General features: G+C 37.5%; 1 protein-coding gene, 1 long non-coding RNA gene and 1 pseudogene across 2 annotated transcripts; 1 reads left to right on the top strand and 2 right to left on the bottom strand.

Annotated features, from left to right (window-relative positions):
• Window positions 1-407: 407 nt before the first annotated feature.
• LOC117240880 lies at window positions 408-1,213 on the bottom strand. The gene is made up of 3 exons (XR_004494811.1): window positions 1,172-1,213; window positions 797-864; window positions 408-426 (listed from the first exon to the last, which is right to left on the bottom strand). It is a non-coding gene; the product is annotated as an uncharacterized LOC117240880 (long non-coding RNA).
• A 7,773-nt stretch (window positions 1,214-8,986) lies between these two features.
• LOC117240879 lies at window positions 8,987-11,449 on the top strand (annotated as a pseudogene).
• Window positions 11,450-11,876: 427 nt separating this feature from the next.
• Window positions 11,877-12,619, bottom strand: LOC117240881 (retinol dehydrogenase 13-like; the record flags this gene model as incomplete). The annotated part of the gene is made up of 2 exons (XM_033506893.1): window positions 11,877-12,216; window positions 12,299-12,619. Coding segments are annotated over 2 exons (437 nt in total), but the record flags the coding sequence as incomplete, so codon positions are not given.
• Between the last annotated feature and the right edge of the window lie 618 nt (window positions 12,620-13,237).

Here is a 13,237-nt window from a genome sequence, read left to right as displayed (position 1 = left end):
ATATTCATACGGAATATTAACATGCATATTTATAAATAACGCGAATATATTCTCAAGTGTATATGTTTAACTTAATTATTAAAAAACTAATTATTATCATCGCGCTGTGCAAGAAGACCTATCTTAAACTAATAAATTTGAAAAAAAGAGCGTTACTACTCACGGGTATAAAAGATACCCGCGTTCACTATGCTCGCAAAGAATTCTACGTAATACAACCAGTCACCCGTGCCGATTCGGGTCTTTTATCCTACGGCATAATTGAGTGACCAGAAGAACAGAAATGCATGCGACTCACCGTTCGAAGCAGACAAACAGAGAACGTTACCGTGGATGCTGCGCTATCCCAGCGAATTTCATCCGGGAGACTAACATCAGACAGGAACCGTTGAAAGGCTAATAATAGAAATGCAGACTGCGAAAAATCTGTTACGAAACAAAACAGGATGAGTGATCGCTGACTATTTGAAAAGTTGGAGATAATGAAAAATGAAGGTTTATTAACTTTAGTAACTTTAGCAATAATAAAGATTGAAATTCTAATAAAATTTGATAAGTATAAAAACTGAGACTCTAATATGAATGTGTAAAATCTAAAATAATCTGTAGTATGTTAGTCATTTGTTTTATAATTCGGTATTAAGACTTTAACTCTTATTTTATTTTAACGAAAAAATAACCTCAGAAAATGCTATCCTCCTAAATTTTCAGTCAAATTGTATTTCTGCATTGATAGTGATCAAAGAAAAATATACAGAATAGACATAACTGAAAGTAAGTATGTAAAAATACTTACATACTTGGCTTTTGTGCCACTGTTAGAACACTCCTGAAGAAGATGACGAAGTTGAAGTAGTGATATGTCTATAACAAAACATAAGATATTAAAATCGGTAACACATAATAACAAACGTGAAACTTTAGCAACAATAAAGACTAAACTCTAATAAATATGTAAATTGGAACTCTAATATAAAAGTTTGAGAACAACATATTCAGTGATTTTTGATGCGTATCAGCCAGTTTTATTGTACTTTAATGTTAAGATTTTAAGACTTTATTTCAATTAAAGAGGGCATTTACAGTTTTCTAAATTATCAATCATTTTTATTGTATAATAAATTTATTGTATAAGAGAACAAACTGAAATACAATATTTAAAACTACTTACATTCTTGAGCTCCTGCAGAAGCTTTGTCCTCTTGAGAGATGCACTGGCTCTAATACCGAAAAAGAATATTCAAAAGAATATGAAATAGGATCACATTACCGTGAGCGTTAAAATTATAATCGGCGAACAAGAACTCTAACGTCGCGTACAAAATTATGTGATAAAATTTTATTATTTTCGCGTGTGATTATTTAATTGGATTAAATTATTAGAGTAATAAAAGACCGACGCCGCCAATACGTTAGAATATGTTGCAAACCTGACGCAACACGATCCATGTTATCGGTACGAAATAAGACGACTAAATGACTCCTTGTACGTTAGTTTCGCCGAGTAACTTACAAAGTGTGAGGGAGGGGGGAAGGGGGACACAAGAGCCGGTGGCACAAGCAGCTACACAGTTAACGATCTAGACAAAGAAATGTATACATCAACAAAAACATTCCTATTCTACGAAGCACTTTCTTTCGAATTACGCAGCAGGTATCTTTCGGATTGCGCAGCACAATTCTTTCTCTACGTCGATATTTACAAGCGAAACGAGACAGCGTCACGACGAAAGTGTGCAAAGTTATATCATCAGGTTCCGCAGAGCACTCAATAAGTTACAATACAGTATAACGAACGAATACCGTGACGAAATTACTAGACGAGCTATGAACGACAGGATTTTAAAAGACTCCGTGATCGATTTTATCCGAGGCCTGAAAGGCGAAATAGGACAATTACTACTCGCCAATCCACCATACAATATCCTTGAAGCCGAAAAGAAAGCCACCGACATCGAGCGATTCTTCAGGGAAGATCGAAATCGACGACCAAAACCAATAGAACGATTACGACTCCCTGAGCAGCAACGACTAACAACCAATAATCCTAATCCGATCACTAAAAAACCAACTCCAACACCCAATCCAATGCCAAGAAGCTTCCGACAAACCGAACAAATACCACTTGCCCAAAGGACACAATTAAAATGCTTCAAATGCAACCAGATCGGACATGTCTCCAGTCAATGTAAAAATTTTCGAACACCCAGCCAATTTCCGAGACCACCAGCAGTCCACAATCTCGAGACACACAAGGAAGAAATAGAGAATCCAACAGACCAGACCTACGAATTAACGCCACAACGGGAAGACTACCCACAGTACTTTTACGATCCGACGGACAGCGACATAAATTCCTCATTGACAGCGCAGCAGGAATTAATATACTCAAGCGAAGATGCGTATTACGACCAAGAATAACAAAAGAACGGAAATTCTCGATGGGACACTCTAAATTTAAAACCAACGAACACGCTTTGATAAAACTATTTGGCAAAACTCTAGAATTTTTTGTGGTAGAAGACAACTTTCCAATTATAGAAGACGGCATACTCGGTTTGCCAGCCCTATCTAAATTCAAATTTGAACTCTCGAATCAACAATTAAAACTTGACAATAATATACTTTTATTGCAACAGGAAAACGACGTACCTCCAAAACAAGCAGTGTCAAAAACAGTCTACCTGGAAGGAAAACCAACAACGATATGCTTTATCAATGGTGGTGAGTGCCCAGCCAAAATGACTAATTTTATCGAAAATTCAAATACGTACGATCAAGTCTCCACGTTTAAAGATTTAGTTAGACTTTCGCATATAGAGACAACCCTCCGTGAACCAATCGAAAAGATATTGCTGTTCTACTTCGACGTATTCAATCTAGAGACCGACTTATTACCATGCACTAACATTGCTAAACACACAATAACGTTAAAAGAAAATAAAATCATTAACACAAAATCTTAGCGACCGCCTGAATGCCATAAAGAAGAAATCAAACGACAAATGGACGAAATGCTACAAAAGAACATTATAGAACCATCTGATTCTCCTTACAATTCACCAGTCTGGGTAGTACCAAAAAAGGCAGACGCCTCAGGGAAACAGAAATGGCGAATTGCAATAGACTTCAGAAAAATAAACGAACTAACTGACCAGGACGCATATCCATTACCTGACATAGACGACATACTATCCCAACTAGGCAACGCAAAATTCTTCTCAGCCCCCGATTTATCCTCCGGATTCCACCAAATCCCAATGGACATAGACTCTAAAAAGTACACAGCATTCTCCACACCACAAGGACACTATCATTACAATAGGATGCCATTCGGTTTAAAGAATGCACCTGCAACATTTCAACGCATGATGGATACCGCACTAAGAGGACTCATAAATAAACATTGCTTCGTATATTTAGACGACATTATAATACACGGACAGTCGATTGAAGAGCACAATAGCAACCTCGCGATAGTATTGCAACGCCTACGCGAACTCGGACTCAAAATACAGCCGGACAAATGCGAATTTCTCAAACCAGAATTAGAATATATTGGACATATAGTAACCGCCGAAGGTGTAAAGCCAAATCCCAAAAAATTAGAAGCCGTTAGCAATTTCAAACAGCCACGTAATCCCACAGACATCAAATCGTTATTAGGACTAGCAGGTTATTACCGTAAGTTCATCAGAAACTTTACTAAGATCGCGAAACCATTGACCGAACTTACAAAAAAGGAGACACCATTTCATCGGACAGATAAAACCCAGGAAGCATTCCAGACATTAAAAGACAAACTCTGTTCATCACACGTACTAAAATTCCCAGACTTTGCGAAACCATTCACATTAACGACTGACGCCAGTAACGAAGGTATAGGTGCAATCTTATCACAGGACGGACATCCATGTTGTTATATCTCGCGAACTCTAAACCCACCGGAACGAAATTATTCCACTACAGAAAAAGAACTTTTAGCAATAGTATGGGCCGTGAAACGCCCCCGACAATATCTGTTAGGACGGAAATTCCTCGTCCGAACCGATCACCAAGCACTAAAATGGTTACAGAATTGCAAGGACCCCTTATCACGCTTGATGAGATGGCGACTAAAACTAGAAGAATACGAATACGACATAGAATACACGAAAGGAAAAGATAATACTGCAGCTGACGCACTATCTAGAATACATGTTCTGACCAGACGACGCGAAAATTTGAACATAGAACTCGATAAAAAATATCACGAATGGGAAAAATCTACCGACGCGTTACCCAAAATTCTCAAAATGACTCCGAACCGTAAATCTTTCTATCAATTATCCAAAACAGAGCTAGGAAATTACGACGGAATCGAATGGTTAACTAAATTAAACGAAGTTATTCATATAAACGAAAAGATAGGTATAGGCGACGACAGTTTCACAGAGACCGAGAAGAACGCGATCAAACAAATTTTACTATTCCTGAACGACACCGTAAAAGAATTAAATTTTGCATGGGAACCAATTCAAACATATAGCGACGAAGAAATAGACGAATTATTGAAAGAAAATCACGATTTAGTAGGACACTCCGGTATACAAAAGACATACGACCGCATTCGTGAACGGCACAGAGTACCAGATTTGATGAAACGCATACAACAACATATAGAATCATGCGACACCTGCCAAGCATCTAGAACTACACGTATCAGACCGCGCGAAGAACCTTGTATCACCGACACACCCCTCGAACCAAACGATAAAATTGCTATGGACTTATTAGGCCCACTGAAAAAGACGAAAAAAGGCAATCAGTACATTCTATCCATACATGACGAATTGACAAAATACTTAATACTCGTACCACTAAAAACTCAGCAAACGGAAACAATTTGGAACGCACTCTTGAATCATTACATTTACATCTTTTCCGCTCCAAAAAAGATATTAACTGACCGCGGTCAGAATTTTATATCTAGTTTAATGCAACAGTACGAAGACGCGTTCAAAATCAAACATATCAAAACGACATCCTTCCACCCACAAAGTAACGGATCGTTAGAACGGACACACGCAGTAATAACGGACATGTTAAAATCGATACAGCGAAATTCGGATGAAGAATGGGACGATCAACTTAACTTTGTATGCCTTGCATATAACACAATGATACACGACTCTACTGGTTACACGCCATTCGAACTCACATTCGGACACCAAGCCAATCTTCCCTCCACAATATCCAAGAATCCCCAACGCACATACGCAGACGAAGTCACGTTCCGCAAAAAGGAATGGGACTCTAGACTCCGACACGCTCGCGAAACATTGATCAAAAGTAAACAGCGATATCAGCGCGATCAAAAACGTAAAATTATAAAACCTCAATCAGTTTTCAAAGAAGGAGACTCCGTTTTAATACATAACGATCATAAAAGGCATAAACTTGATGTGGAATGGTTAGGACCGTACACGATTGATAAAGTATGTACTCCATACTATCTGATTCAAGACAAAAAGATACACGGTAATCGTTTAAAACCTTACATTCCAGGTCGACGCTCCTCTTTGCCGGAATAGTATCCGCGCAAATAAATATTACACCATTAGAAGGAAACTCTGTATTCGTAGAAAACATAGGAAAAGGATATTTATACAGCGACACTGCCAATGTAATGGTAGGATTAGACACTAGCGACATATACGAACAGATAAGCGCAATAGAATCATATAAATTAACAATAGACTCACGTGCAATCAGCAAACAATACGTCGAAGAGTTAGGCGGATTACAAAATCGCATCAATAACCTAAAACAACTCGCAAAACACTTGAAAGCGTTAACACATACCCGGAGCACACGAGGTCTGCTTAACATCATAGGTTCCGTATCGAAAAGTCTGTTCGGAACTCTCGACGATGATGATCTTACGCTCATAAACAAAAATATGGACAAACTATTCGATGATAATAATAAAATCAAGACCATAATAGCTAATCAAACAGCACTTATTAGAAAAATTGTAAACTCAGAAAACCTAAACCACTTAGAGAGATCATATAGTGATATATTAAAATTACAACAGCAGGCAAATATCGATAGATCTATGCTTAAGATGATCTATGCAAACTTTACACTTCCAATTAGATGAAATACTTAACGTCATGATATTAGGCAAACAAGGAATAATTAGTCCACAAATACTTGACCCCAATGAATTCATAGAAAATTACGCCAAGGCAATAGGTAGCCAGATGTACAACACCGCGATTTCTGCCAAAACCGAACATTTTCAATTCACACTCGACATTAGTGATCTTAAAATCTTCACAATAGATGACAAAATATTTTTCAAAATCATAGTACCTTTAGTCTCTAACACAGAATGGAACATATTACAAGTATATCCTATCCCGAGTAAAAGAAATGGAGTATTTTTGGCTCCAGTAGTCGAACATCAGATATATTTAACTTCAGGTCTTTCATTTATAAACGCTGATATCGACTGTTTCAACAAACTTTGCAAGAATCGAGCCGGAACCACTATATGCAAACAAACACTACCAATCCATGACAGAAATTCAAGAACCGATTGTCGCAGCGAAATAATAAATTTCAAACCACACATTAAACATTGTCAAATAACTGTACTTAAGATTGAAGACATTAGCTTTATACCGCTCAAAACTAGCAACTGTTACATTGCGATACCAGCAAATCCGATAGAAATAGACACAATTTGCCAAACGAAACATACCTTACAAAAACTTGACAAGCCTTCCATCATAAGAGCTAACACTTCTTGCGATCTATTGTACAAAGACGAACACATGCGTATAGGCGAAACAAAAAACGAAGTCATATACGAAATCAAAACAAAAACCCTAGCGCTCAAAACAAACGATAGTTTCACGCATCTATTAGATAAACTCGAGCGAGCACCGAAAATAATAGATAATTTACAAGGCTATAAAACAACGATCGATAAAATAGGCGACGAAATAGAAACTCTTAATTTCGAACACAGAATTTAAAATATACAGTATTGGGGACTAACCACGCTCCAGATATCAGAGTACATAGCATAAGGCATACTAGGTATATATGGATTAAACAAAATAGGGGTATTCAAATGCATCAGGAAATGTATACCGAACAAATTATGTATCAATTTATTTTGCTGCCGAAATGAAACTGTAATCAACAGCCACAATGCGACAGCCCCACCAGTACCACCCACCCTGGGCTCAACACCCAACATCTATATTCCGACCAACACATACCACTCCGATGAAGAGGAGGAATCAGCTGTAATTTTCAAGCCACGTCAAGTCCGATTCCACAAAAGTCTTCTGAAGAGAACTTGAGGGATCAAGTTCAATCTAAGCAGGGGGGAATGTCACAGACGAAATTCGAGCAGCTGTATATAACAAACCGAAATTCCGAACGCCTTATCGCGTGTGACCGTCCGGTCAGCATCCGTTCTCAGCTGCCTGAGTGGCATTCGATCACTCCAGCCGTTCTCCGAATTTTACACTAAGTATAAACAAAACCTTCTCCCACTCCAACGAATGGAAGAATATAAATGCACCCTTCAAAATCATCCAGTCAGTCTAAAAAAAATTCCTAACTAATCCAAGTATCGAAAGCGTATCATCGCGAACCGAAAAAATTGTATAAATTGAGTAAAAAATAAAAAGAACTTCATCTCCTTTTCGGAAATTAACAAGTTCCTTATTTTTACCTTACACGACAAGAGCAACGTCGAAAGAAACGGCGTAGCCAGCCGCTCTCACGAAACTCGCTCGCTCCAAGAATCCCGTGGCTCTCTTTTTCGTCCGCGGTCACCCTTTGTCCGTGAATTGGCATTAAGCCGCACCCCGATCTGTGCGCAGATCGTTTTCCACTGCGAACACTGTAAAGGGCAATTGTACGTCGAGTCGTACGCGGAAGCCTTTATCCCGCAGGTTACATTATCGCAGCCCGTGGTTTCCGTATACTCGCCCTATAGCGAGCCGCGTTAATTCCAATTTATTCGCCCTTTCGAAACGTGGCTCGAAACTTGATCCGTCTTATGCTCGCCAGTCCGTATCCTCGATACGAGAGATCGGTCGACGTATTCCACGTATTCGTCTCTTTTAAGCCGCCAAAGTAGCCCCGCCAAAGTAGCGCCAAAACCCTGATCCTTTATCATTTAATATATATCCTACGTTTCATCGTTCTTGCATTGTTTGGTTCCTCGACGTTGCACTAATCGGAGCAGATGCAAAGTGTTGGATAATCGATTCGAGATAATGGGATCTCGAGCGACAGGCGTCGCAGAGCCAAGGACAACCATGCCCGGACAGTGTCACGGTTACGAGCGCGAAGCCTTTTAATCGTCTTTCGCTCGTAATATGCGCTCGTACGCTCTCGATGGCTTCAGTGCTTGAGAAAACTAAAAAGACCAGATGTAGAGTTTTCTTAGAAGTGATGACCATGAGGTGGTATGGTGATAGGTGCGTAAGGAACTACTCTTGGTGTTTTTAACGAACAATAGTTTATTTAGAACTAATCAACAATCAGAGTTAACAATTAACAACTAACAATTACACTTAACAGACAATAGGTAACAACTAACAAATAACGATAGACACCGAGAGAGCATTCGACGCGTTGCTATGCAAATAGTACCGAGGAGTTACACATTTAATGGCGCAAGACAGACTGACTCTGCTTTTGTTTCGGATCGCGCAGATTCTTCCCTTCGTAGCCCATCGATATCCCCCACTAGCGTGCATTCGTTAGATGTGCCGCCAGCGCTGGCACGTGTATGCTCTTCCGAGAATTCGGCGGAAAGAGTGTGAAGATACCGATGGTACATTGGGCACGTCGGTGTTGCGCTTTGGCGGCGTCGCGCTTTGCATCCGGAGCCGTTGAAAAGTTCCGTGGCCCGTGCCGCCACAGATCTATAAATTTTAATATATTATACAAAATTATTCAATTAGTTTTCATTATTAGAGCAGCAATTAGTACATGTTAACAACAAAATTATGTACCATATCGTCGTTCACTGCTATGGGTATTTGGGGTCTTACAAAAAAGAGAGGTGACAACGAAGCAATCATAACTACAAAAGAAGTTCTAATAGCAAAAGCCGATGCATTATACGAGCAAGAACAATACCAGGAAATACATGACCCTCTAATAAATTATAAAGTAATGACATTATGTATATCACTTATAAATGTAGATAATAAAATTGAATATTTTTATAGGATAGCGGTGATATTGAAATTATATGGCGTTTGTGTAGAGCAATGTATAAATTGTCTAAAATTGTGAGTGAAGTGGATGGGAAGAAATTAATTTTCGAAGCTTATGATTTAATACTTGAAGCACTTGAGATAAAAGAGGATAATTGGGCTGCACACAAATGAGCATCGATTCTCCTTAATTCTAAGACTCTTTATGAAGGAGTAAAAGCACAAATAAAAGAGTCATATAATACTAAGAAACATATGCTGGTATATTTCATGATAATATATTAATATATATATATATATATATATTCATCTCCGAGATGAAAGAGCACCGGAGCCTTTGGAATTTTGGATAATCCCGCAACATTGTAACCTAGAGTCTACTATAGCTGTAATTGAACAATTGTAGTTATTCAACCCGATTGTAATTATTCGAGAATTGTGATAATGAGTTTGGGCTCGAGGCGACAGTCAGTCGCCGAACGTAGCCGCGGTCACAGGATGAACGCTTTGCCTAACAAAGGTATGGAGTAATTCTATAGCTCTCCTTAAAAGAAATATTTGTGGCGACACGCGACAGTAAACATTCCAACGGTTTCTGTCCCGTGGCTCGCCACACGCAGACCCTATTCTTCGAGTAAGATGATTGCCAGATGTCGATGCGTCTCCGCAGTACATGTTCGGCTAGCCCGAGGGCCCGTTATAAATCTTAAGGTTTAGTTAACTAAAGTCCTTCAAACGGACAAACGGTCTTTGTCCCAACTACGGGAAGATAGGGGAGACATACTTTTCAACGAGCGGCGTCTCCCACTAACAACTTTCCCTCGAGGGCGGCTGGCATCCTTTTCTAACCACCGATATGGAGATTGACCAATTAGCAGCAACGTCAATTTCCCTTACTTTCTGAACGAAGGCTTTTCTCGACGAATCCGATGATCTCGTATCCTTAGACACCCGTTATAGTTTTCCTGTGTGGCATCATCGGGACGGAAAAGGCATTCTCGCTCGCGATCTCATCGATCAAAGAGTAACGCTTTCGCGATCAGTGATTATTCTCAGGCTTGGACTTTGTGAGTACGTTCTGTTGTCATCCCGTTGGCCGCGGATTCGTTATTTAGCCCGAGAGCATCGTCACTAGTGTCGCGAGTGCCGAACCGCCGTGATCAATTGTTAAGACTGTAATAATTCTATCATTGTAATAAGCTACGCCTGTGTGTACCATATCAATGGCTAATCCTCGAGAAGATTCATTTGACGCCCACAACCCCATTTCCAGTGATGATCCGACAAATATATATATATATATATATATATATATATATATATATATATATACTTATAAATATTCCATTCCCTGACACAATGTCAAGCAATTGTATCGAATATGTTTAATGTCGCAGAGAGCAATGGAACTAACTCCAAAAGAACCAACACTTATGTACGTGCTTGGTACTTGGTGCTATCAAGTTTCTGATTTAACATGGTATCAAAGAAAAATTGCATCTGTAATATTTGGAGAACCGCCATCTTCATCATTCGAGGAAGCTCTAAAATATTTTGAAACTGCAGAGGAAATTGATCCCAATTTCTATAGTCAAAATTTATTAATGTTGGGAAAAACCTATTTAAAATTAAATTAAAAAGAGCTAGCTACGAAATATTTAAAAATGGCCCTTGATTATCCTGCAAAGAACGAAGATGATCGAGATGCTAAACAGGAAGCGCAGAAGTTGTTAAAGAAATTTTAACAACCTGGACAGAAGTTATAACCTATTATATGATAAATTGGAATTGAAGGGATAGAAGGGATAAAGAAAAATTTAGAATCTATCTTTTAAGTAGAAGTATAAAGTTTATTTACTATAATGTACAATACAACTTATGTGTGATGAGCCTGTTATACACAACATCTATTTACAGTTCCCAAGTAAAGTAAGTAGTAGTTCCCATATAAAGTAGTTCCCAAGTCTAATTAGTTTAGCGATCAGGAGAGTATTCTTCTTCTTCTTCTTCTTGTTCATCTTCATTCGTATTCCTGGGAAACCTCTGAATTGCTTCTGCTTGCAAGCTGGAGAGCAACTGGAGATATGGACGTGTTCGAGGGTTGCCTGGTCTTCGCCCCGTCCTTCCCGTCAGATGGTATAAAAGGTAGCGATGCAGGCCAAATTCCGAGATGAATTGACCACATGGGCAAATAAAGCTCACCATAACGTAATTCTGTGGTAAATTGTCACGAGATTGTCTTCTGATGTGCAAGCTATTATAACCAAGCGGGCACTCTCCCATCGTTTTGTTATAAGGCACGATCTGGAAAAATAAAATTAAGATAGGTAAATAAACAAATAAAATAAATAATTTCAAACAAATTGTTTGAAAAATCAGTGGAAGAAACGATTTGAAGGAAATAAAATACTTACTGCTCCAAGTGTGGTGAAGATGTATAAGGACGCTTTCAATCGCGAAGCGCTTCCAAACGTGAAGAACTTTCGAACTCGAAGTACTTCAAAATGCGAAGAAGAATCTGGAAAAATAAAATTAAGATAGATAAATAAAAAATAAATAAATAATAAATAAGGAAATAAAATAAATAATTTCAAACAAATTGTTTGAAAAATCAGTGGAAGAAACGATTTGAAAAATTGAAATTTCGAAAAACCCTCCCAGCGTTACCTGGGGAAAACTGTTACCTAACGAATGAACTTTGAGTTTTTGATTTCAGATGATGCAGCACCAAGTTATGAGCAAGTCTACTTTTTTCCGAGACACGTCCGAATAATTACTGCCATTGCCGTATTTTTTAATATTTCTCCGTGAAAATTTTATACAATATTCTTCGAATGTCATACTTTAATGTACTATTGGTTTTAATAAAGAGTATCTACAGCCAATCTACCTAAAAAGTTTTGATAAATTCCCATATATCGCGTTATTTCTGTTCGTACTATACCAGGATGGACGGCATTCACTGTAACACCAGTTCATATATGACATAAAAAATAATGCTTTATCGATTGTATTATTTATTCAAAAATAAATTTTATTTTCTGTTAAAATGACAAAACCTTTCAATTTATTTGCCAATTCCTTTGTAAATAAAATATTAGCTAATTTGCTCTGTGCATATGCTTCGCCCGGCTCATAGGTTTTCTCATTATTCAAATCGTCGAATTTAATTTTGCCACGCTTGTGTGCACTACTTGAAACATTTACAATCCTTGATGGTGCACAATCTTTTAAAGTGTCTAACAATAAATTTCTTAGTAAAAAGTGTCCTATATGATTCACACCAAATTGCAATTCAATTCCTTCTTGGGTATACATCTTAGGACATCTCATTACTCCTGCATTATTTATAAGAATGTGAAGCTTTCTTTTCTTGTGTTCTACAATGGAAACAGATAATACAAATTATGCTATAGATCTATTGATTTAGATATAATAAGTTCAGGAAGAATTTCTTCCCAATTTAGTATTCAAAAATAGATGAACACTTTATACATATAACAAAGCTATGTTATTTCATTTCATTTCATAGTCTAACATAGGATATGGTATATATCTTTCTTAAATTGCTCTGCAAAATCCCTAATACTTTTTTGAGATGCTAGATCACATGGTCTACAATAAACATATTTATTGCTACTTTCTACTACTATGTCACGGCGTGTCTAAAAAAATGATCATTAATTTTATAAGGTTTTGAAACAGCCGCAAACATTTTTCTAAATAAATAAAACTGCACCAGTAATTAACGGCAATTTCTTAGAAATAATCAATAGCATTAATTATCAATAATTTAGTAAAACATTGTACGATTTGTTTTTTCCTTCAAGTAATATACAATGTAAACGGCATAACTGAATTTGTAACAATTCAATCATGAAACAAATATACAATAGATTTTGATAATATTGATTAAAATGCAATAGTCCATTTCTATATATTATAATTTTTCTTAGTTTATTGTCATTGTTAATTTATATTATTTTAATCATAATTAA

Source organism: Bombus vosnesenskii, unplaced genomic scaffold, assembly GCF_011952255.1.
Source record: "Bombus vosnesenskii isolate JDL3184/JDL3185 unplaced genomic scaffold, Bvos_JDL3184-5_v1.1 scf7180000015057, whole genome shotgun sequence".
NCBI lineage: Eukaryota > Metazoa > Arthropoda > Insecta > Hymenoptera > Apidae > Bombus > Bombus vosnesenskii.
Note: the sequence above shows the minus strand (reverse complement) of the source record. Positions and strands in the feature narration are given on the sequence as shown.